The sequence below is a fragment of the Nerophis lumbriciformis genome, linkage group LG19 (assembly GCF_033978685.3).
Source record: "Nerophis lumbriciformis linkage group LG19, RoL_Nlum_v2.1, whole genome shotgun sequence".
Taxonomy (NCBI): domain Eukaryota; kingdom Metazoa; phylum Chordata; class Actinopteri; order Syngnathiformes; family Syngnathidae; genus Nerophis; species Nerophis lumbriciformis.
In genome coordinates this window covers 27,296,175-27,320,585 of record NC_084566.2, presented here as the reverse complement: position 1 = coordinate 27,320,585, position 24,411 = coordinate 27,296,175, and the positions used below count along the sequence as shown (strand labels likewise).

At 39.7% G+C, this 24,411-nt stretch overlaps 1 protein-coding gene across 4 annotated transcripts in view; it reads right to left on the bottom strand.

The window, feature by feature from the left end:
- Positions 1–24,411, bottom strand: part of pard3ab (par-3 family cell polarity regulator alpha, b) — a 427,849-nt gene that overhangs the window by 128,482 nt on the left and 274,956 nt on the right. For 3 of the 4 annotated variants that reach the window (XM_061979077.2, XM_061979075.2, XM_061979078.2), the window contains 3 exons: positions 9,244–9,430; positions 6,568–6,719; positions 5,887–5,931 (listed from right to left, as the gene is read on the bottom strand). In XM_061979077.2, the coding sequence (XP_061835061.1) occupies positions 5,887–5,931; positions 6,568–6,719; positions 9,244–9,430 (384 nt within the window). The remainder of the gene's footprint in view (positions 1–5,886; positions 5,932–6,567; positions 6,720–9,243; positions 9,431–24,411) is intronic. The other variant, XM_061979076.2, reaches the window with a different exon arrangement.

Genomic DNA, 24,411 nt, shown 5'->3' with positions numbered 1-24,411 from the left:
TCCCATTAATGCTATGTAGACATCACGTTTAATCATTAAGGATTTTCGGCTTGGAGAACTATATTCTAGATCGGTGGAAGGTAGGGTTGTACGGTATACCGGTATTAGTATAGTACCGCGATACTAAAGAAACATATTCGGTACTATACCGCCTATAAAAAGTACTGGCCCCCCCACCCATTATTTTTTTTACATGCCTCAAAACATACATCCATCCATCCATCCATTTTCTACCGCTTATTCCCTTCGGGGTCACGGGGGGCGCTGGAGCCTATCTCAGCTACAATCGGGCGGAAAGCGGGGTACACCCTGGACAAGTCGCCATCTCATCGCAGGGCCAACACAGATAGACAGACAACATTCACACACTAGGGCCAATTTAGTGTTGCCAATCAACCTATCCCCAGGTGCATGTCTTTGGAGGTGGAAGGAAGCCGGAGTACCCGGAGGGAACCCATGCAGTCACGGGGAGAACATGCAAACTCCACACAGAAAGATCCCGAGCCCGGGATTGAACCTGAGACTACTCAGGACCTTCGTATTGTGAGGCAGATGCACTAACCCCTCTCTCCCACTGTGCTGCCCTGCCTCAAAACAGCAGCTTGAAAACAGCAGCTTGGAATTTGGGACATGCTCTCCCTGAGAGAGCATGAGGACGTTGAGGTGGGCGGGGTTGGGTGGGTGGGGGGGCAGCGGGGGGTTTATATTGTAGCGTCCCGGAAGAGTTAGTGCTGCAAGGGATTCTGGGTATTTATTCTGTTGTGTTTATGTTGTGTTACGGTGCGGATGTTCTCCCGAAATGTGTTTGTCATTCTTGTTTGGTGTGGGTTCACAGTGTGGCGCATATTTGTAACAGTGTTAAAGTTGTTTATACGGCCACCCTCAGTGTGACCTGTATGGCTGTTGACCAAGTATGCCTTGCATTCACTTGTATGTGTGAAAAGCCGTAGATATTATGTGACTGGGCCGGCACGCAAAGGATTGGCGCTCTGTACTCCCCCCTACGTCCGTGTACACAGCGGCGTTTTAAAAAGTCATACATTTTGATTTTTGAAACCGATAATTTTGAAACCGATACCGATAATTTCCGATATTACATTTTGAAGCCGATATTATCGGACATCTCTAATCAAAATCAAGTTACAGCATGTTAATTATGTAGTTTGATCATTTTCCTTGACTGATGTACTAACATCATGTGGTTTTGTTTTGTACATTTGTAGCATCATCTACAAAGATACAAATAATTGCTATTGCGACATCCAGTGGACACATTTAGAACAGCTGTTTCTTTCATTCAAAAACTTTGAATGAAAGTGAATGAAATGCAAACTCATCCCGCGGGCCGTAAAGAACCTGTTCCGCGGGCCGTACGTTTGACACCCCTGCACTAGAGGCTCAAAAAGTCCAGCTGAAGTCTTATAAAACATTTGAAAATGAAGATTCATGCTTTTTAATGCCGTAAAAAAAAAAGCTAAAAGCCACCTGGGCTTAGCAAACACAGACGATGACTTCTACCGGGTCCAAATGGAAGGTGTCGCCGTGATGGATTTTCAATGAAACATTCAGCTGTCGGTGCTGTAACGATCCCACTTCTCATCCGTCGCAACCGTTTGCCAGCTGTTGCATCTAAAATATGCAATGCCTCTTTTCAGATGAGTTCATCTCGCATAAAGATTATTGCTCTGATTGGCGGGCTCCTGACGTGAGCCGTGATAATTAGCCAGCGCAGGAGGCGGCGCCGACCCAAACCCGGCGTCTCAAGTGGTAGCGGTTCCACACACAGGTCGCGGAAACACACCAGACGCGACAATGACAAATGGCTCGCTGTCAGCTTGCTGCCTTAAACGAGGACAGAGCGCTCTCTGTCCACACACACCCATTGTAATTAGTGATGCAGGCTCATTTGCAACAAAACACGGGAGAAGATAAAATCTATCATTGACCTCCAACAGTCGTGTCAAACTGAAGAAAAAAACAACAAGGTTCTTTCTCTGCCGCGCTTTACATAAGTGATTAACATTTAGACAGAATCTGTTGAGAATCTTGACCGCTGCTGATGACACTTATTGACAAGACTCATTGGAGCCAAGCAGACAGCAGTGAGAGGTTTATTTTTTTAACATACAGTCATGGTCAAAAGTTGACATACACTTGTAAAGAACATAATGTCATGGTTGTCTTGAGTTTCCAATCATTGCTACAACTCTTATTTTTTTGTGATTGAGTGATTGGAGCACATACTTGTTGGTCATAAAAAACATTCATGAAGTTTGGTTCATGAAATATCGGAAATTATCGGTATCGTTTTTTTAATTATCGGTATCGTTTTTTTGTTGTTTTTGTTTTGTTTTTAAATTGAATTAACATAAAAAACACAAGATACACTTACAATTAGTGCACCAACCCAAAAAACCTCCCTCCCCCATTTACACTCATTCACACAAAAAGGTTGTTTCTTTCTGTTATTAATATTCTGGTTCCTATATTATATATCAATATATATCAATACAGTCTGCAAGGGATACAGTCCGTAAGCACACATGGTTGTGCGTGCTGCTGGTCCACTAATAGTACTAACCTTTAATAGTTAATTTGACTAATTTTCATTAATTACTAGTTTCTATGTAACTGTTTTTATATTGTTTTACTTTCTTTTTTATTCAAGAAAATGTTTTTAATTTATTTATCTTATTTTATTTTATTAATTTTTTTTAAAAGTACCTTATCTTCACCATACCTGGTTGTCCAAATTAGGCATAATAATGTGTTAATTCCACGACTGTATATATCGGTATCGGTTGATATCGGTAATATATATCAATACAGTCTGCAAGGGATACAGTCCGTAAGCACACATGGTTGTGCGTGCTGCTGGTCCACTAATAGTACTAACCTTGAACAGTTAATTTTACAAATTTTCATTAATTACTAGTTGATATGTAACTGTTTTATATTGTTTTACTTTATTTTTTATTCAAGAAAATGTTTTTAATTTATGTATCTTATTTTATTATTATTTTTTTAAAGTTATACATACATACATATATATAAACATACACACACACACGTTATCGATGGGAAAATGTGTATATATATATATATATATATATATATATATATATATAGATATATATATATATATAGATATATACACACACACACACACACACACACACACACACACACACACACACACACACACATATACACACACACACGTTATTGATGGGAAAATGTGTATATATATAGATAGATAGATAGATAGATAGATAGATGGATAGATAGATAGATAGTACTTTATTGAATATATATATATATATATATATATATATATATATATATATATACATACATACAGTACATATATACATACACATGTTATCGATGGGAAAATGCATTTTTAGACAATATGATTTGCCTGAGCGGCTAGGAGACACCGAGAGTAACAAGCGGTAGAAAATTGATTAGAAAGGACAGATTTAAAAAAAGTATTTTTAAAAAGTTAAAAAAAAAATAAATAATAATAATATATATTTTTCTTTAACTTGGGACTTCTCGCGGGCCGCATTTTGGATGCTGGCGGGCCGTAGTTTGGGGACCCCTGATCTAGATAATTCTGTGCTATTTTTCGCTGAACACAGGAAAACAAATTGTGGTCGTAATAAAGTCAAGAAGGTGCATAATATGCGGCCTGTCCTTATGTGTCGGCGGAACCCAGAAAAATGACCAAAAATAATAGTTGGTGTGTTCATAGTAGTTAATAGTTTGAGGTTTTGAGGCAAGATGTCCATGTGTCAATTACATTTTGCTTGCTGATATTTCTGCCTCAGGGAGTCGTTTGATGTCACTGTTATGGAAATAAGATTATTTCGTCAAGATAGTGCATAATATGTAGCTTACTGAGACTGGAAGGTCGTGAGTTCAAACCCTTGCCGAGTCATACTAAAGACTATAAAAATGGGACCCATTACCTCCCCTGCTTGACACTCAGCTTCAAGGGTTGGAATTGGGGGTTAAACCACCAAAATGATTCCCGAGCGCGGCCACCGCTGCTGCTCACTGCTCCCCTCACCTCCCAGGGGGTGAACATGGGGATGGGTCAAATGCAGAGGATAATTTCACCACACCTAGTGTGTGTGTGACTATCATTGGGACCCAGGAAAAAGACAAAAAGTAAGTAGTTGGTGTGTTCATAGTAGTAGTTTGATACCACTGTGATTTTACATAATGCACAATTTTCTGCTCTTTCTCGCTGAACACTGAAAGAAAATATGGTGTGTGTACAGTCGTACTTTGATGGATTGTTCAGTCAAACGGTGCATGATATGCTGTTTGCTGGAAAAAAAAAACACAGACCCACAATTTGTACACAATACACAAATGAGCATTTTTTTCCTATATTCTCTTCTTTTTTCAGCTAACTGACTACTTAACATACGTGTTGAGTTAATATTTACAAGGTTTGCTTTAAAGGCAAAATATTGTGCAAAACCTTTTGATCCATTAACCTCCTCTCGGTGTCCTTGCAAACTGTTAATTTCAAGGCAAAGCAATTAATCACAGATGCTGGATAGTTGCCAGAGTAGATGAAAGACTTGCGCGATGGGCCATCGTGTCTTTGTGAATAAAACGCTCATATCTGGAGAGCTCTTCCTGGCTGAAACATCGGGATGAAAATAAGTAAAGATTTTGTACCGTCATGATTGTTTAAAGGGGAACATTATCACAATTTCAGAAGGGTTAAAACCATTAAAAATCAGTTCCCAGTGGCTTATTTTATTTTTCGAAGTTTTTTTCAAGATTTTACCCATCACGCAATATCCCTAAAAAAAAGCTTCAAAGTGCCTGATTTTAACCATCGTTATATACACCCGTCCATTTTCCTGTGACGTCACACAGTGATGCCAACACAAACAAACATGGCGGAAAGAACAGCGAGGTATAGTGACATTAGCTCGGATTCAGACTCGGATTTCAGCGGCTTAAGCGATTCAACAGATTACGCATGTATTGAAACGGATGGTTGTAGTGTGGAGGCAGGTAGCGAAAACGAAATTGAAGAAGAAACTGAAGCTATTGAGCCATATCGGTTTGAACCGTATGCAAGCGAAACCGACGAAAACGACACGACAGCCAGCGACACGGGAGAAAGCGAGGACGAATTCGGCGATCGCCTTCTAACCAACGATTGGTATGTTTTTGTTTGGCATTAAAGGAAACTAACAACTATGAACTAGGTTTACAGCATATGAAATACATTTGGCAACAACATGCACTTTGAGAGTGCAGACAGCCCAGTTTTCATCAATTAATATATGCTGTAGACATACCCTCATCCGCGCTCTTTTCCTGAAAGCTGATCTGTCCAGTCCAGTTGGAAATGCATCTGCTTTGAGTGTCGCAGGATATCCACACATTCTTGCCATCTCTGTCGTAGCATAGCTTTCGTCGGTAAAGTGTGCGGAACAAACGGCCAATTTCTTGCCACTTTCGCATCTTTGGGCCACTGGTGCAACTTGAATCCGTCCCTGTTCGTGTTGTTACACCCTCCGACAACACACCGACGAGGCATGATGTCTCCAAGGTACGGAAAACAGTCGAAAAAACGGAAAATAACAGAGCTGATTTGACTCGGTGTTTGAGAAAATGGCGGATTGCTTCCCGATGTGACGTCACGTTGTGACGTAATCGCTCCGAGAGCGAATAATAGAAAGGCGTTTAATTCGCCAAAATTCACCCATTTAGAGTTCGGAAATCGGTTAAAAAAATATGTGGTCTTTTTTCTGCAATATCAAGGTATATATTGACGCTTACATAGGTCTGGTGATAATGTTCCCTTTAACGCCGAACAGCTCCTATCAGTTCTACGGATCCGGGCCTTACCTGTGCTGGGGTCAGGACGAGGGCTGAGGTTAATCTCGTCGGCGACTGTTAAAGGAAGCGAAAGGGGGGGTGGGCGGGGGCAAACAGGGGGGGTAAAAATTTGGAGGTTCAGTTAGTGCTTATCACATTCCTCATGCAACATCCCGCTGCAGATGCAAACATCACAAAACAAACGCCTTCATCTCTGTTAAGGACAGGACGCCATGCCAGACCAGCAGGTGAGTGCAGAGAGGGATGGGGGAGGGGGGGGGGGGAGGGGGGTTAGTAGTGCTAGCAATCAGGCTTGTTGCTGCAATCTGTTGCGGAAGATGAGGAAGACGCGAGATGATTGCAGAGCGCAAGGGCGGGATGTTTGGGTCGGAGCAATCAGCAGCTGTTTTGGGGACGTTTCAAGGTGAAGAGTTCTCCACTTTGCGAGAAGAAGGAGGCGGCTCTTGATTGAGGAGGACAGGCGAGCGCGTGAGGATGAAGAAGAGGTGGAATGCGAATGGTTGTACTGACAGGAAATAATGTGTGTTTGTAGAAAAATGGATGGATGGGTGGATGGTACTGAAGGTTGAGCTGCCTACATCGCTTTGAATGGCAATACTTGTTTTCATCAAAATAATACAGATATCAAACACGTCTCGCATCTTAGATTGACGCTTAAAAGGGAAGAATAGGAGGTTTACAACACAATACCTAGGTCCATGCTCTTGGACTTGCGCGTCTTGATGATCTCTAGCTGGGACGCGTCCCCAAACTGCTTGGTCCGCTTCTCCGACATGCTCTGGCGTCCGAAACCTTCGCGCAGGAAGGCGGCGTCAGCATTGCTCCCATCAGGGATCTGGGAGCTATTTCATGAAAAATGATACAGAAAATGTTTATAAAAAAATAAATAAAAAATAAGCCTTGTCAAATCATGTCAACGTCAAGCGTTTTATAGAATAGAATAGAATGCCTTTTCTTGTCACTATACGCAGGCACAATGAGATTAAAAGCAACTCCAGTATCAGTGCGACAGTCTACAAAATATGCAAAACATAGGAAAAAAAAAAAAATAGTGCAAAAGGAGGTAAGGTGCACAGTCCAGTCCTGAGAACGATTTACGTTCAATAGGGATGTCCGATAATGGCTTTTTGCCGATATCCGATATTGTCCAACTCTTTAATTACCGATACCGATATCAACCGATATATGCAGTCGTGGAATTAACACATTATTATGCCTAATTTGGACAACCAGGTATGGTGAAAATAAGGTACTTTTAAAAAAAATTAATAAAATAAGATAAATAAATTAAAAACATTTTCTTGAATAAAAAAGAAAGTAAAACAATATAAAAACAGTTCCATAGAAACTAGTAATTAATGAATATTAGTAAAATTAACTGTTAAAGGTTAGTACTATTAGTGGACCAGCAGCACGCACAATCATGTGTGCTTACGGACTGTATCCCTTGCAGACTGTGTAGATATATAATGTAGGAACCAGAATATTAATAACAGAAAGAAACAACCCTTTTGTGTGAATGAGTGTGAATGAGTGTAAATGGGGGAGGGAGTTTTTTTTGGGTTGGTGCACTAATTGTAAGTGTATCTTATGTTTTTTATGTTGATTTAATAAAAAAAAACAATAAAAAAAACAACAACAAAAAACGATACCAATAATAAAAAAAACGATACCGATAATTTCCGATATTACATTTTAACGCATTTATCGGCCGATAATATCGGCAGGCCGATATTATCGGATATCTCTAATGTTCAATGTGTTATTTACAGGGAATATATAGTATACCGTATTTTTCGGAGTATAAGTCGCTCCGGAGTATAAGTCGCACCGGCCGAAAATGCAGAATAAAGAAGGGAAAAAACATATATAAGTCGCACTGGAGTATAAGTCGCATTTTTTGGGGACATTTTTTTGATAAAAGCCAACACCAAGAATAGACATTTGAAAGGCAATTTAAAATAAATAAAGAATAGTGAACAACAGGCTGAATAAGTGTACGTTATATGAGGCATAAATAACCAACTGAGAACGTGCCTGGTATGTTAACGTAACATATTATGGTAAGAGTCATTCAAATAACTATAACATATAGAACATGCTATACGTTTACCAAAAAATCTGTCACTCCTAATCGCTAAATCCCATGAAATCTTATACGTCTAGTCTCTTACGTGAATGAGATAAATAATATTATTTGATATTTTACGGTAATGTGTTAATAATTTCACACATAAGTCGCTCCTGAGTATAAGTCGCACCCCCGGCCAAACTATGAAAAAAACTGCGACTTATAGTCCGAAAAATACGGTACTATATTAGGTATAGAAAATGACTATATCGTGAGTATTCGAGTATACATTCTCAAGCTTTTAGCTGCGGGTATTACACTGCAGTCTTTTCTCACTCTCGTCTCTCCTCCGCACAGAGAGATAAAACAAGCGCACCTTCTTACATACGTCACATACTGTCGCGCGCGGAGCAGAGAGGTAGCGGCATGGTAAAGTTAGCTGTGGCAGGTGGTGCGAGCGGAGTGGTGCGAGTGGTAATACGAGAGAGAGAAGGTGCCAATCTGGTAACAAATGAAGGAAGAAGAATTAATTCCCAAGAAAAACAGCACGGGGTCCATCGTCTGGCGGTGGTTTGGCTTCAAGCGGGAAGATGTTGAACAGACAACCGTAATATGTCAAGTGTGCGGCAAAAGCATTGCTGCTACTGATTTGTAGCATCATTTGAAAAGTCACCCGCGAGAGAATAAGGAGTGCTTGAAACTGCGCATGTCAACATCTTGGCCCAACAAGCAACCAGCACTGACCCAATTGAGCCTGGCCTCTTCCATTTCCAGATCATCACCATATGAGAAAAATAGTCAAAAATAAGAGGAGATAACTTCTGCAGGAACCTACCACATACCAAAGGACATACACTATTTTGATTTCCAATTATGCAGCTCATTTTTATTTGACAGTTTTTGAAATATCTTGTGTGACATCATGCACAAAAGTGCACTTTATTTGTTTTAAACCATTGTAGTGGCGTTCTGTACAAAAAGTGCACTTTAATTTAGTGTTGTTTTGATATGTCATCTTAGTGACATCATGCACAAAAGTGCACTCTTGGCTTGTTTTAAAATGTCTCTGACAATCTTTCACTTTCTGTTTTGAAATGACATGAATGTTTGTGCCACTGCTTAATAACTGTTTAATAAATACACTTTTGGTAAATATACTTAGATGTGATTTCCCTCTCTGCTTGAAAGTTTAAAAGGAGCATATATTAATGCAGCATGAAGAAGAATGTTTTAATGTAGACACATAGAATCATCATACTGCTGTGATTAGATGCATCAGTGTGCATATTTCCCACCTTTCATTGGGAGCGGGAAGATCTTTGGCCCACGGCAGTGTCGCATCAGCGTTAAAGCCAACATCGTCGTGGGAGCTGGAAGACGACTGGTCGGACAGATGTGGCGGAAGTAGCGGCGGCCGGTCATCTTCGATGATGATGGTGTCATCCTGTGGCATGTTGACCGTCGGTGACAGCTGGTAGTTACCTAGAGAGGACATTAGTTCAACATTAGAACCGCACTTAGACTTTGCTCGGTTTTCCTAGAAGATGGAGAGACTGTGTCCAGTAGGAGACAAATATTATTAATGTCATAATTAGAGATGTCCGATAATGGCTTTTTTGCCGATATTCCAATATTGTCCAACTCTTAATTACCGATTCCGATATCAACCGATACCGATATATACAGTTGTGGAATTAACACATTATTATGCCTAATTTTGTTGTGATGCCCCGCTGGATGCATTAAAGGGGCAAATTATCACAATTTCAGAATTGTTAAAACCATTAAAAATCAGTTCCCAGTGCCTTATTATATTTTTCGAAGTTTTTTTTCAAAATTTTACCCATCACGCAATATCCCTAAAAAAAGCTTCAAAGTGCCTGATTTTAACCACCCGTCCATTTTCCTGTGACGTCACATAGTGATGCCAATACAAACAAACATGGCGCATAGAACAGCAAATTATAGCGACATTAGCTCAGATTCAGACTCGGATTTCAGCGGCTTAAGCGATTCAACAGATTACGAATGTATTGAAACGGATGGTTGTAGTGTGGAGGCAGGTAGCGAAAACGAAATTGAAGAAGAAACTGAAGCTATTGAGCCACATCGGTTTGAACCGTATGCAAGCGAAACCGACGAAAACGACACGACAGCCAGCGACACGGGAGAAAGCGAGGACGAATTTGGCGATCGCCTTCTAACCAACGATTGGTATGTGTTTGTTTGGCATTAAAGGAAACTAACAACTATGAACTAGGTTTACAGCATATGAAATACATTTGGCAACAACATGCACTTTGAGAGTGCAGACAGCCCAATTTTCATCAATTAATATATTCTGTAGACATACCCTCATTTGCGCTCTTTTCCTGAAAGCTGATCTGTCCAGTTTTGGAGTTGATGTCAGCAGGCCAGGGAAGCTAGGGTCGATAGGGGGTTTAGCTCGCTCGTCTGCGGGAACAAACTGCCGCCATTGCTTGCCGTACTAGCGAGGTCCTTTGTCCCTGAATTGCTCACACACTCCGGCAGATTCAATGGGGGTCTGGCGGCAGATTTCTTTGACTTTATCGTTGGAAATGCATCTGCTTTGAGTGTCGCAGGATATCCACACATTCTTGCCATCTCTGTCGTAGCATAGCTTTCGTCGGTAAAGTGTGCGGAACAAACGTCCAATTTCTTGCCACTTTCGCATCTTTGGGCCACTGGTGCAACTTGAATCCGTCCCTGTTCGTGTTGTTACACCCTCCGACAACACACCGACGAGGCATGATGTCTCCAAGGTACGGAAAACAGTCGAAAAAACGGAAAATAACAGAGCTGATTTGACTCGGTGTTTGAGAAAATGGCGGATTGCTTCCCGATGTGACGTCACAACGTGACGTCATCGCTCCGAGAGCGAATACTAAAAAGACGTTTAATTCGCCAAAATTCACCTATTTAGAGTTCCGAAACCGGTTAAAAAAATATATGGTCTTTTTTCTGCAACATCAAGGTATATATTGACGCTTACATAGGTCTGGTGATAATGTTCCCCTTTAATTACCGATGCCAATATCAACCGATACTGATATATACAGTTGTGGAATTAACACATTATTATGCCTAATTTTGTTGTGATGCCCCGCTGGATGCATTAAACAATGTAACTTTACCATGAATTGATTTACGTGGTAAATCACTTAAACAAGTTCAAAAACGTATTCGGGTGTTACCATTTAGTGGTCAATTGTACGGAATATGTACTGTACTGTGCAATCTGCTAATACAAGTTTCAATCAATCAATCAATCAAAAACAAGGTTTTCCAAAATAAGAGAACAACTTCCACTCCAGTTATGCAAAAAAGTGCCAACATATGCCATATTTATTATTGAAGTCACAAAGGGGGCGGGGTTTGGTGGTAGCGGGGGTGTATATTGTAGCGTCCCGGAAGAGTTAGTGCTGCAAGGGGTTCTGGGTATTTGTTCTGTTGTGTTTATGTTGTGTTACGGTGCGGATGTTCTCCCGAAATGTGTTTGTCATTCTTGTTTGGTGTGGGTTCACAGTGTGGCGCATATTTGTAACAGTGTTAAAGTTGTTTATACGGCCACCCAAGTATGCTTGCATTCACTCATGTGTGTGTGGAAAAGCCGCATATATTATGTGACTGGGCCGGCACGCTGTTTGTATGGAGGAAAAGCGGACGTGAGGACAGGTTGTAGAGGACGCTAAAGGCAGTGCCTTTAAGGCACGCCCCCAATATTGTTGTCCGGGTGGAAATCGGAAGAAATTCGGGAGAATGGTTGCCCCGGGAGATTTTCGGGAGGGACACTGAAATTCGGGAGGGTTGGCAAGTATGTTCTACGTCCGTGTTTTACCGGATATGTACTGCTCCGTACAGCGGCGTTTTAAAAAGTCATTAATTTTACTTATTGAAACCGATAATTTCCAATATTACATTTTAAAGCATTTATCGGCCGATTATATCGGCAGGCCGATATTATCGGACATCTCTAGTCATAATGATATATTTTATGAAAAACACAGAAAATGGCAGATTAAGTCTGATGAAATAAAGCAATCAACATTCAATGACTAAAATCAAAACACCACATTAACGAGTAGATCAAGAAGTGAAAACTTTTCACCACACTAAGGAACGATAGAGCAGCAATACATTTGACAATAAATGACCAGGTATTCATCTTAACAGCAGAAGCATGCATGCCAATTTTCACAATATCCAAAAATATGTTTGGATATGTTTTATTTACTATAAAGTATTCACTTATTTTTCATAATGTAACACTTTCTTTTCCCACTGCATAAGTCTGTTACATATTTGATCATTTACTCTCCCTATTAAGAAATGCATATTAATGTAATATATAAATGGATTATTGTAAGTGTGAACATGTATCAGTATCAGTCATTTCTGAGATTAAAAAAAAACATCTGCTTCTTCCCACTCCTTTTCGGAGGTGTTGAATTGTGTTGAGTGTAATTATGTGATGTGACCTTCTCAGTGGCCTTGTGGCTAGAGTGTCAGCCCTGTGATCGGACCCATTACCTCCCTGCTTGGCACTCAGCATCAAGGGTTGGAATTGGGGGTTAAATCACCAAAATGATTCCTGAGCGTGACCATCGCTGCTGCTCACGCCTCCCACTCATTCTCCTTCTATGCCACATCAATATGGAATGCACTCCCAACAGGTGTAAAAGAAAGTGCATCTCTATCCTCCTTCAAAACCGCACTAAAACAACACTTCCAGGCAACTTCAACCCCTGACTAACACCCTCCCCCCACCACCCCGGATTGTAAATAACCAAATGTAAATAATAAAATGTATTTCTAATGTATATACTTGTTCTTATGCTATCTGAACTCACTATGTTCACTGCTCGCTGTACATATCCTACCAAGTTTCAATGTCCATTTCTCTGATGATGCAATTGTTGATGACTGAAGTGCTGATATCAACCAAACCCTCCTCATCCCACCCCCCCGGATTGTAAATAATGTAAACAATTCAATGTATATACTCTGATGATTAACTTGTGTGATGACTGTATTATGATGATAGTATATATTTGTACCATGAATTGATTTACTTAAACAAGTTGAAAAACTTATTCGGGTGTTACCATTTAGTGGTCAATTGTACGGAATATGTACTGTACTGTGCAATCTACTAATAAAAGTCTCAATCAATCAATCAAAAACCCTCACCTCCCAGGGGGTGGAACTAGGGTCAAACGCAGAGAGTAATTTCACCACACCTAGTTTGTGTGTGACTATCAGTGGTACTTTAATTTTTTTCACTTTTTTTTAAGCATGTTTGAAGCAAATAAATAACGACCATGAATTGATTAACGTGGACCCCGCCTTAAACAAGTTGAAAAATGTATTCAGGTGTTACCATTTAGTGGTCAATTGTACGGAATATGTACTGTACTGTGCAATCCACTGATGTGTACAGCTCCACTAATGGACATTGGAGTGTTACTTTCAAAGGCAAAATTAAAGCATTGCTAGAAACATAATTTTATATGGGACTTTATTGTATTACCGTATTTGTCGGAGTATAAGTCGCACCGGAGTATAAGTCGCACCTGCCGAAAATGCATAATAAAAAAAGGAAAAAAAACATATATAAGTCGCACTGGAGCCCGGCCAAACTATGAAAAAAACTGCGACTTATAGTCCGAAAAATACGGTATATGTATAGTACATGTTCCAAAAAGAAAAAAGCATAAAACACAGTACCGTATTTTTCACTATTCTTTATTTATTTTCAATTGCCTTTCAAATGTCTATCCTTGGTGTTGGGTTTTATCAAATAAATTTCCCCCAAAAATGCGACTTATATATACTTATATGTTTTTTCCCTTCTTTATTATGCATTTTTGGCAGGTGCGACTTATACTCCAATGCGACTTATACTCCGAAAAATACGGTATATTTAACTATACTAAATGTAAAAAAGGGAATAAATATTCAAAATAATCTAGTTTGGTTACGCCATCATGAGCGCAACCACAAGGTTGTAAAAGTTTCAACTACAATTCTAAATAAGATGTCAAAAGCAAACTGAAATCAAATACACACAGCTTAAAGTTTGATCAATACCTATTTATGATGATTTATCAAAATACAAAAGAAATATACCTGAACAGAACGCTCATGATGGTTACCGTACACCAAAAAGTAACGCTATGAATCGCGTTTTTCCAAGTTTTTTGGGCATTTTTATGCTATTTCCAAGCATCTCCTTTTTATTACCGTTGATTTTAAATGGTCAAACTAATGCATATTATATATGCATGCCCTAGTAAACAAAAAAAAGGCATATTTATTTTGATTGTCACATTTTGAAGTACATTTGTGCAGGTGGGTGCGAATGTACCCATTACCAGAGCTGTACACTGATACAAGTTTCAAACAAGACCAAGTTTGCTCCAAAGATCTTTTTACATGTTAATTTCTGCCAACATGTTAGTATTTAAGTAGCTTTGCATGTTTAAAGGGGAACATTATCACAATTTCAGAAGGGTTAAAACCATTAAAAATCAGTTCCCAGTGGCTTATTTTATTTTTCGAAGTTTTTTTCAAAATTTTACCCATCACGCAATATCCCTAAAAAAAGCTTCAAAGTGCCTGATTTTAACCATCGTTATAAACACCCGTCCATTTTCCTGTGACGTCACACAGTGATGCCAATACAAACAAACATGGCGGAAAGAACAGCAAGGTATAGCGACATTAGCACGGATTCAGACTCGGATTTCAGCGGCTTAAGCGATTCAACGGATTACGCATGTATTGAAACGGATGGTTGTAGTGTGGAGGCAGGTAGCGAAAACGAAATTGAAGAAGAAACTGAAGCTATTGAGCCATATCGGTTTGAACCGTATGCAAGCGAAACCGACGAAAACGAGACGACAGCCAGCGACACGGGAGAAAGCGAGGACGAATTCGGCGATCGCCTTCTAACCAACGATTGGTATGTGTTTGTTTGGCATTAAAGGAAACTAACAACTATGAACTAGGTTTACAGCATATGAAATACATTTGGCAACAACATGCACTTTGAGATTGCAGACAGCCCATTTCAGGCGCGCTAAGAACATATATTTTTCCACAATTTCAGCACTCAAGTTAACCATACCTAAATAGACACAAAATACTGCATTACACAAGACTACCCGAATGTACTCGAATGATTGAAAAAAAAAAATGTTTTTAAGCTAAATTATTGGTAAACACAGTTTATGTATAATAATTTACGTAAAACCGCGAGTAATGAATAAAGTTTTCATCAATTAATATATTCTGTAGACATACCCTCATCCGCTCTCTTTTCCTGAAACCTGTACTGTCCAGTTTTGGAGTTGATGTCAGCATCTGCTTTGAGTGTCGCAGGATATCCACACATTCTTGCCATCTCTGTCGTAGCATAGCTTTCGTCGGTAAAGTGTGCGGAACAAACGACTGACCATTTCGTCGGCTTTCCCCACAGCCTTGTATTTTGAACAAATTTCGTCCAATTTCTTGCCACTTTCGCATCTTTGGGCCACTGGTGCAACTTGAACCCGTCCCTGTTCGTGTTGTTACACCCTCCGACAACACACCGACGAAAGTGAGAAAATGGCGGATTGCTTCCCGATGCTCCGAGAACGAATAATAGAAAGGCGTTTAATTCGCCAAAATTCACCCATTTAGAGTTCGGAAATCGGTTAAAAAAATATATGGTCTTTTTTCTGCAACATCAAGGTATATATTGACGCTTACATAGGTCTGGTGATAATGTTCCCCTTTAACATCGCCATTTGATTGTTGTAAGCCATTCTCCAGCACAAAAGTCTGCTTCCTTTTGACTGGCCAACATCCAAAGGCAACAACTACAATTGTCACAGTCCAGTAAGACGTGATGTTCATTTCTTACTAGAATAATTCTCTCAGCAGGAATCAAACGACTGCCATAAAAGCTTGAAAAGGCTGGTCGCTGATGCAAACATCTGCACCCGAGGCCATGAATCGCACAAAATGATTGCACAGGAAGAAGGAGCCGAAAGAACGCACAAAGACAACACAAAAACAGAACGATGCCGCTTTAAAGCAATAGCATATTGGTGTGGCAGAGAGGAGGGTGAAACGCCACGGGCTAATCAGCTTATAGCGAGCAGAGTTTGGCGGCGGGCACAGTGGCGTTCCTGTGTCACAACACTATGATTAATTCAAGCTGCGCCACCGCAAATAAAGATAAAAACTTCCTGACTGAGGCTAGGAAAGAAAATAAGTCTGCTTTCTCTCCCGCTGAAAAGCCGGGCTTAAAGCCCCGACTGATACACACAACGCAAGACTTTGTTGTGTTTAATCTCTACTTTCAAATTGGATGTGGGGGCATGACGGGGGAAGAAGGTGGGGACACCGGAGCAGCGCACTCACGTTTGTCTTCGCCAAGGCTCGTCCTGCGCTCTTCTAGCCGGCTTGGAAGACTTTTATAAGTGATGGACCTCCATGTGAGAAACAACCCTTGTATTCCTCATGCAAACACTGCTTTGTGGAGATGCTCTTAGAAGTGGAAAGAAAGCCTGTTTGGCCCACAGTATGGATGGGTATCAAATTCTGTACTTTCATAGGTACATGACAAAATCAAAAAGTACTAGGACTGGGCGTTTACCATATCTTCCGGACCATAGGGCGCAACGGATTATAAGGCGCACTGCCGATGAACGGTCTATTTAACACAACATGTAATGGTGGTTCTTTGGTCAAAATGGTGCATAGATTATGTTTTACAGATCATCTTCTTGATCACTTGATCACTTTCTGACAGTCGCTTCAGGATGCGCCGTTTTATTTACATGGCTCACCTTCGACAGCGTCTTCTCCCCGTCATCTTTGTTGTAGCGGTGTAGTGTGCAAGGATGGGAGCGGAATAAGTGTCAAAAGATGGAGCTAACTGTTTTAATGACATTCAGACTTTACTTAAATCAATAACGGAGCAGCATCTCCTCATCCGCCGGAAATGTGCCCCGTGAAAAAACGTCCGACCGGAACTCTCTAATAACTAAAGTTCCTTTGGGTGAATAATGTAAACTCACTACACCGGTATGTTTTAGCGCTTTCATGGGAGATATAAGTAAGAAGTTTACACTACTTTATATTAGAAATGGCAACAGCGGAAGATGAATGTCACATAACAAGAAGATAGACAAAAGGAAGAAGCTTATCGACTACGACGTCGTCACGGACTACAAAGGCGGACGCAAAACATTTTTTTAGGACTTATGCAGATCCCAAATACAGATCAGCAGATACCAGAAGGTAAGAAAAGTTGCTTTTGCATAATATTGCAAAACAAAACGCCAGATAATACAAACCCCGTTTCCAAATGAGTTGGGAAATTGTGTTAGATGTAAATATAAACGGAATACAATGATTTGCAAATCCTTTTCAACCCATATTCAGTTGAATATGCTACAAAGACAACATAGTTGATGTTCAAACTGATAAAAAACATTTGTTTTGCAAAAAATCATTAACTTTAGAATTTGATGCCAGCAACACGTGACAAAAAGTTGGGAAAGGTGGCAATAAATACTGAGAAAGTTGAGGAATGCTCATCAAACACTTATTTGGAACATCTCACAGGTGAACAGGCGAATTGGGAACAGGTGGGTGCCATGATTGGGTAGAAAAGTAGATTCCATGAAATGCTCAGTCATTCACAAACAAGGATGGGGCGAGGGTCACCACTTTGTCAACAAATGTGTGAGCAAATTGTTGAACAGTTTAAGAAAAACCTTTCTCAACCAGCTATTGCAAGGAATTTAGGGATTTCACCATCTACGGTCCGTAATATCATCAAAGGGTTCAGAGAATCTGGAGAAATCACTGCACGTAAGCAGCTAAGCCTGTGACCTTTGATCCCTCAGGCTGTACTGCATCAACAAGCGACATCAGTGTGTAAAGGATATCACCACATGGGCTCAGGAACACTTCAGAAACCCACTGTCAGTAACTACAGTTGGTCGCTACATCTGTAAGTGCAAGTTAAAACTCTCCTATGCAAGGCAAAAACCGTTTATCAACAACACCCAGAAACGCCGTCGGCTTCGCTGGGCCTGAGCTCGTCTAAGATGGACTGATACAAAGTGGAAAAGTGTTCTGTGGTCTGACGAGTCCACATTTCAAATTGTTTTTGGAAACTGCGGACGTCGTGTCCTCCGGACCAAAGACGAAAAGAACCATCCGGATTGTTATAGGCGCAAAGTTGAAAAGCCAGCATCTGTGATGGTATGGGGGTGTCTTAGTGCCCAAGACATGGGTAACTTACACATCTGTGAAGGCGCCATTAATGCTGAAAGGTACATACAGGTTTTGGAGCAACATATGTTGCCATCCAAGCAACGTTACCATGGACTCCCTTGCTTATTTCAGCAAGACAATGCCAAGCCACGTGTTACATCAACGTGGCTTCATAGTAAAAGAGTGCGGGTACTAGACTGGCCTGCCTGTAGTCCAGACCTGTCTCCCATTGAAAATGTGTGGCGCATTATGAAGCCTAAAATACCACAACGGAGACCCCGGACTGTTGAACAACTTAAGCTGTACATCAAGCAAGAATGGGAAAGAATTCCACCTGAGAAGCTTAAAAATGTGTCTCCTCAGTTCCCAAACGTTTACTGAGTGTTGTTAAAAGGAAAGGCCATGTAACACAGTGGTGAACATGCCCTTTCCCAACTACTTTGGCACGTGTTGCAGCCATGAAATTCTAAGTTAATTATTATTTGCAAAAAAAAATAAAGTTTATGAGTTTGAACATCAAATATCTTGTCTTTGTAGTGCATTCAACTGAATATGGGTTGAAAAGGATTTGCAAATCATTGTATTCCGTTTATATTTACATCTAACACAATTTCCCAACTCGTATGGAAACGGGGTTTGTATGTCTTACCTTATACACACACCATAATAATACTCGTATGTTGAAGCACAGTACAATCCATCAAGCGGTGTGGCTTCATAGCTTACCAAAGTTGTACTAAAACATTTTGATCGATTTTTGAGCGCCGTGTGAAATGTTCTGTATTTTCAATGGAACATATCAAATGTTGGTGTTGTTTAATTGAGTCATATTGCAGTCTACACATATATTTTATGCTTGACTGCCATCTACTGGTCACACTTATCATTAGCCCATTTACCAAATACAATAGCTTCAAGGTCGGTAAGCAAAACCAGAGTTATTCCGTAAATTAGGCGCACCGGGTAATAGGGGCACTGTCGAGTTTTGAGAAAAAAAAAAGATTTTAAGTGCACCTTATAGTCCGGAAAATACAGTATATGGTTGTGATCATTGCAATTAATTTGAGTTCGATCACGATGATCAACCCGGAGCATATTTCCTCCATCAAAAATGTCACTTGGAAGTTACCGCAGTAGTAAACAGTAGGGAATCAACGGTGTTTGGTATTATCCTGCACGGAACAACCCGCCTTTATTGACAGTGTTCCTGTGTGTGTCTGTGAATGTGTGTTTGTGTACAATTGTGTGTGTTTGTGCGTCCGTGTGCGCGACCATCCCGTTCTACCGTCGAGAAAATGACATCGGCGGTCCCTTCCAAGGTTTCTCGTTCTTGTTTTTTCTTGCCCCGAGCCGAGGATGTCCTCGTGGCTTGTGCAGCCCTTTGAGACATTTGTGATTAAGGGCTGTATAAGTAAACTTTGATTGATTGATTGCTAAAATTGTCTGGGGATAGCTTACCCTGCAGCTTAGCTACACTTAATCGAGAGTAACTAGTAGCTTACCTTACTACATTTTCCAAGTAGCTTGGCCATCACTGGATATGCTATATACATACGACTGATTAGCATTAGTGGTTTAACATGGGTTGGTCAACATCTCAGATTTTGGTATTGAAAAAAAATGTAATTTAAAACATTTGTATGCTCGTACAACACTTAAAACCTTTAGCACAGGGGTGCTCACACTTTTTCTGCAGGCGAGCTACTTTTCAATTGATCAAGTCGTGGGGATCTACCTCATTCATATATATAATTTATATTTACTTATTTATGAAATATATGTTTTTGTTAACAAGTTAAAGGTGTTTAATGATAATGCAAGCATGTTTAACACATATAGTTAATATTGTTAATACATTAAAGGTGTTTAATGATAATACAAGTATGTTTAATACATATAGTTAATATTGTTAACAAGTTAAAAGTGTTTAAAGATAATGCAAGCATGTTTAACACATATAGTTAATATTGTTAACAACTTAAAGGTGGTTAAAAATAATACAAGCATGTTTAACACAAATAGTTAATATTGTTAACAACTTAAAGGTGGTTAAAGATAAAACAAGCATGTTTAACACATATAGTTAATATTGTTAACAACTTAAAGGTGGTTAAAGATAATACAAGCATGTTTAACACATATAGTTAATATTGTTAACAACTTAAAGGTGGTTAAAGATAATACAAGCATGTTTTACACATATAGATTCCTTTCTTTCATGAAGACAAGAATATAAGTTGGTGTATTACCTGATTCTGATGACTTGCATTGATTGGAATCAGACAGTGGTGATGATAACGTCCGCATTTTTGAATGGAGGAGAAAAAAAGTCCTCCTTTCTGTCCAATACCACATGAAAGTGGTTGGTTTTTGGCATCTTATTTGTCCAGCTTCCGTACTCCTTTGTATACACTTTACAAGAAATACATTGTCGGCAAACTCCGTAGCTTGCTAGCTTGTGCACGCCAGCTTTCTGAGACTCTTATTTTGGTAGCGCAGGCAGGATGAAGCAGAGCTTTTATTGTGCAACTGTGCAGTCGGTCTTTGGAGTTTTGACGACAGGTACAGCGCCAGAGTCTGTTGAAATAAAGTGTTGCTCGCCTTCCAGTCGGTAATTTTAATGAGCTTGCAGCAGCCAGCGTCATCTCAGAAGACCCTCAGGTGCCGTGAATGTCAATCAAGTGACGAAAGTGACGTCATAGTGAAGATTTATGATCGCTCATTTTTAGGACTATTTTTTTAATGCCTGGCTGGTGATCGACTGACACACCCTCCGAGATCGACCGGTAGATCGCGATCGACGTAATGAGCACACCTGCTTTAGCATATCAGTATGTGGAATTAAATTATGGAATGGATTAAGTAAAGAAATCAAACAAAGCACCAATATGATTCAGTTTAAGAGACTGTTCAAACTACAAGTGTTCACAAAGTACACAGAACAAGAATTATGATGAACACCTTGAACCCTTTTTTTCTCCTTTTTTTATTGAGACAAAGATTATTTATGTAATAAATATTTGTATGCTGACTATGGTATATTATTTATTATTCATTGTTCACTGTTCTGTTACAGAGAACAAGGAAATTGGATAAAATTGCTACGGTATGAAAAGGGGTAGGATTAAATAAACTCTGCTTCTTCTGACTCCTTTTCGTACGTGCTTTAATGAAACAACTGGAATTATGTGATGCATTACAGTGTATTGTATGCATGTTCGGAATAAACTGAAACTGAACTGAACTGAACTGAATTGTTAGCTGTGACCGAAATCGCTGATGGAGTGGCATTTCTGGTATCCCACAAAAACAGAACTCGTGTGATGGAGGATGACAAAATGTCCGTTAATCCTTGGCGCGTCGACGTGGGTACGCCCGAGGTGGGTCAGTATTATCAGGTCTGTTCTGGTTCAAGGTGACGAGCTGGCAATGCTCCACCAGAGGAGACGCTTAATCTCTCAGCTTTGAGGCCAGAGGACAGAACACGGATTGACACGTTTTGCAGTCACATGACCAAGGCTCAGTTCAGTCCAAAAAGTGGACTTCTTTACACCTCAAGCATGAATAAAAATGTACCTTGTCATTATTTTGGACGTCCTTAGAAGTCCTGGCTTTGTCTTAGCTACAAATACTGTCAGGAAAAGGAATCCAGCACAAACTACAGCCTCTTTTCTTCTTCTACCTCTTTATTTTTTTGGCGGAATAAAACATCTTGCTGGGCTTATCTGGCGCCCAGGCCTTTCACGCCTGCTGTGGAGCCTTTTTGCTGCTCACAGTCTGAAGTGTGAAAGAAGGGAAAAAAAAAGGTCTTTGGAGCTGAAGGACTGTGAAGAGAAGCCTGCAGCTTCTACGCCTCAAGATGGACTTTTATTTTGCAGGTCTTTCGCCTGGATGTAAGCGCCCCGCTGGTCATTTGATTTATTCAAAAGACTTTACAGCGCGGCTGCCTACAGAGCGCTCGACCTTTACATCTTGTCTTGTCTGGTTGCCGTGGCGACAATGAACAGTTGAGCTGTCGGGTGAATGTAGGTCCCGAAGGTGTCCGCTCGTTATCAGCCCTCGGTGGTTCGTCAAGCATGAACGAGCGCAAGTCGCGGCGTCACCTACTAACACTTCCTGTCAGTCACAGCTGATGCTTGTTTTTTTGTTGACACTCACCGTGTCGGTGTCAGCCAATTTGCATGGAAGCAAAACTTGACAAGTTGCACGAGCGGAGTTGATGCAAAAACACACCCAAAGGCGGCGCGTGAACTTGGTCTTTGACTTTTTAATCAAATAGTTTTGTTTTTTTAATTACTACTAGGGCTGTGAATCTTTGGGTGTCCCACGATTTGATTCAATATCAATTCTTGGGGTCAAGATTCGATTCAAAATCAATTTTGTTTTCCCAATTCAACACGATTCTCGATTCAAAAACAATTTTTTTGCCCGATTCAAAACGATTCTCTATTGATTCAATACATAGGATTTCAGCAGGATCTACCCCAGTCTGCTGACATGCAAGCAGAGTAGTAGATTTTTGTAAAAAGCTTTTATAATTGTAAAGGACAATGTTTTATCAACTGATTGCAATAGTGTAAATTTGTTTTAACTATTAAATGAACCAAAAATATGACTTATTTTATCTTTGTGAAAATATTGGACACAGTGTGTTGTCAAGCTTATGAGATGAGATGCAAGTGTAACTATGTGACACTATTGTTATTTTTTTTATTTTTATAAATGTCTAATGATAATGTCAATGAGGGATTTTTAATCGCTGCTATGTTGAAATTGTAACTAATATTGATACTGTTGTTGATAATATTCATTTTTGTTTCACTACTTTTGGTTTGTTCTGTGTCGTGTTTGTGTCTCCTCTCAATTGCTCTGTTTATTGCAGTTCTCAGTGTTGCTGGGTCGGGCTTGGTTTTGGAATTGGATTGCATTGTTCTGGTATTGCTGTGTATTGTTTTGTTGGATTGATTAATTTAAAAAAAATAAAAATAAATACATTTTAAAAAAAAATCGATTTTTCAAAAAATGAGAATCGATTCTGAATCGCACAACGTGAGAATCGCGATTCGAATTCGAATCGATTTTTCCCCACACCCCTAATGTAGACTGTTTTTATTGCAGACTTTTCAAGACAGAAAAAATATTTTAGACAACAAATAACTTTTCTGTTTCTGTACTTTTTGGCCCCAATTTGTAAGAGTGATTATACCAATACCAGTGTTTTGCATGCATGCATGCACATATGCAGGCATGTGCACACGCAAGCACAGTAACTCACACTCATGGTCACTAGTGCACATGCGTGCATGCACTGTCGCACACACGTTCGCACCGGCACACGGTTGCAACGTAGCTCTCTGTAGTGCAATTGCTCCTCTACAGCAGTGGTTCTCAAATGGGGGTACGCGTACCCCTGGGGGTACTTGAAGGTATGCCAAGGGGTACGTGAGATTTTTTTTAAATATTCTAAAAATAGCAACAATTCAAAAATCCTTTATAAATATATTTATTGAATAAAACTTCAACAAAATATGAATGTAAGTTAATAAACTGAACATCAAATCAAGTAGGCTATTCCATTCATTACCATAAACCCAGAGTTTCCCCCATGCCATGATGGTTTGACCCTCACTAAAATGTCTGTCAAAAAGAACTGTGAAAAGAAATGCAACAATGCAATATTCAGTGTTGACAGCTAGATTTTTTGTGGACATGTTCCATAAATATTGATGTTAAAGATTTCTTTTTTTGTGAAGAAATGTTTAGAATTAAGTTCATGAATCCAGATGGATCTCTATTACAATCCCCAAAGAGGGCACTTTAAGTTGATGATTACTTCTATGTGTAGAAATCTTTATTTATAATTGAATCACTTGTTTATTTTTCAACAAGTTTTTAATTATTTTTATATCTTTTTTTCCAAATGGTTCAAAAAAGACCACTACAAATGAGCAATATTTTGCACTGTTATACAATTTAATAAATCAGAAACTGATGACATAGTGCTGTATTTTACTTCTTTATCTCTTTTTTTCAACTGACAATGCTTTGCTCTGATTAGGGGGTACTTGAATTAAAAAAATGTTCACCGGGGGTACATCACTGAAAAAAGGTTGAGAACCACTGCTCTACAGTAACATATGGGGTTTACAAATACATACGCAGTGTGA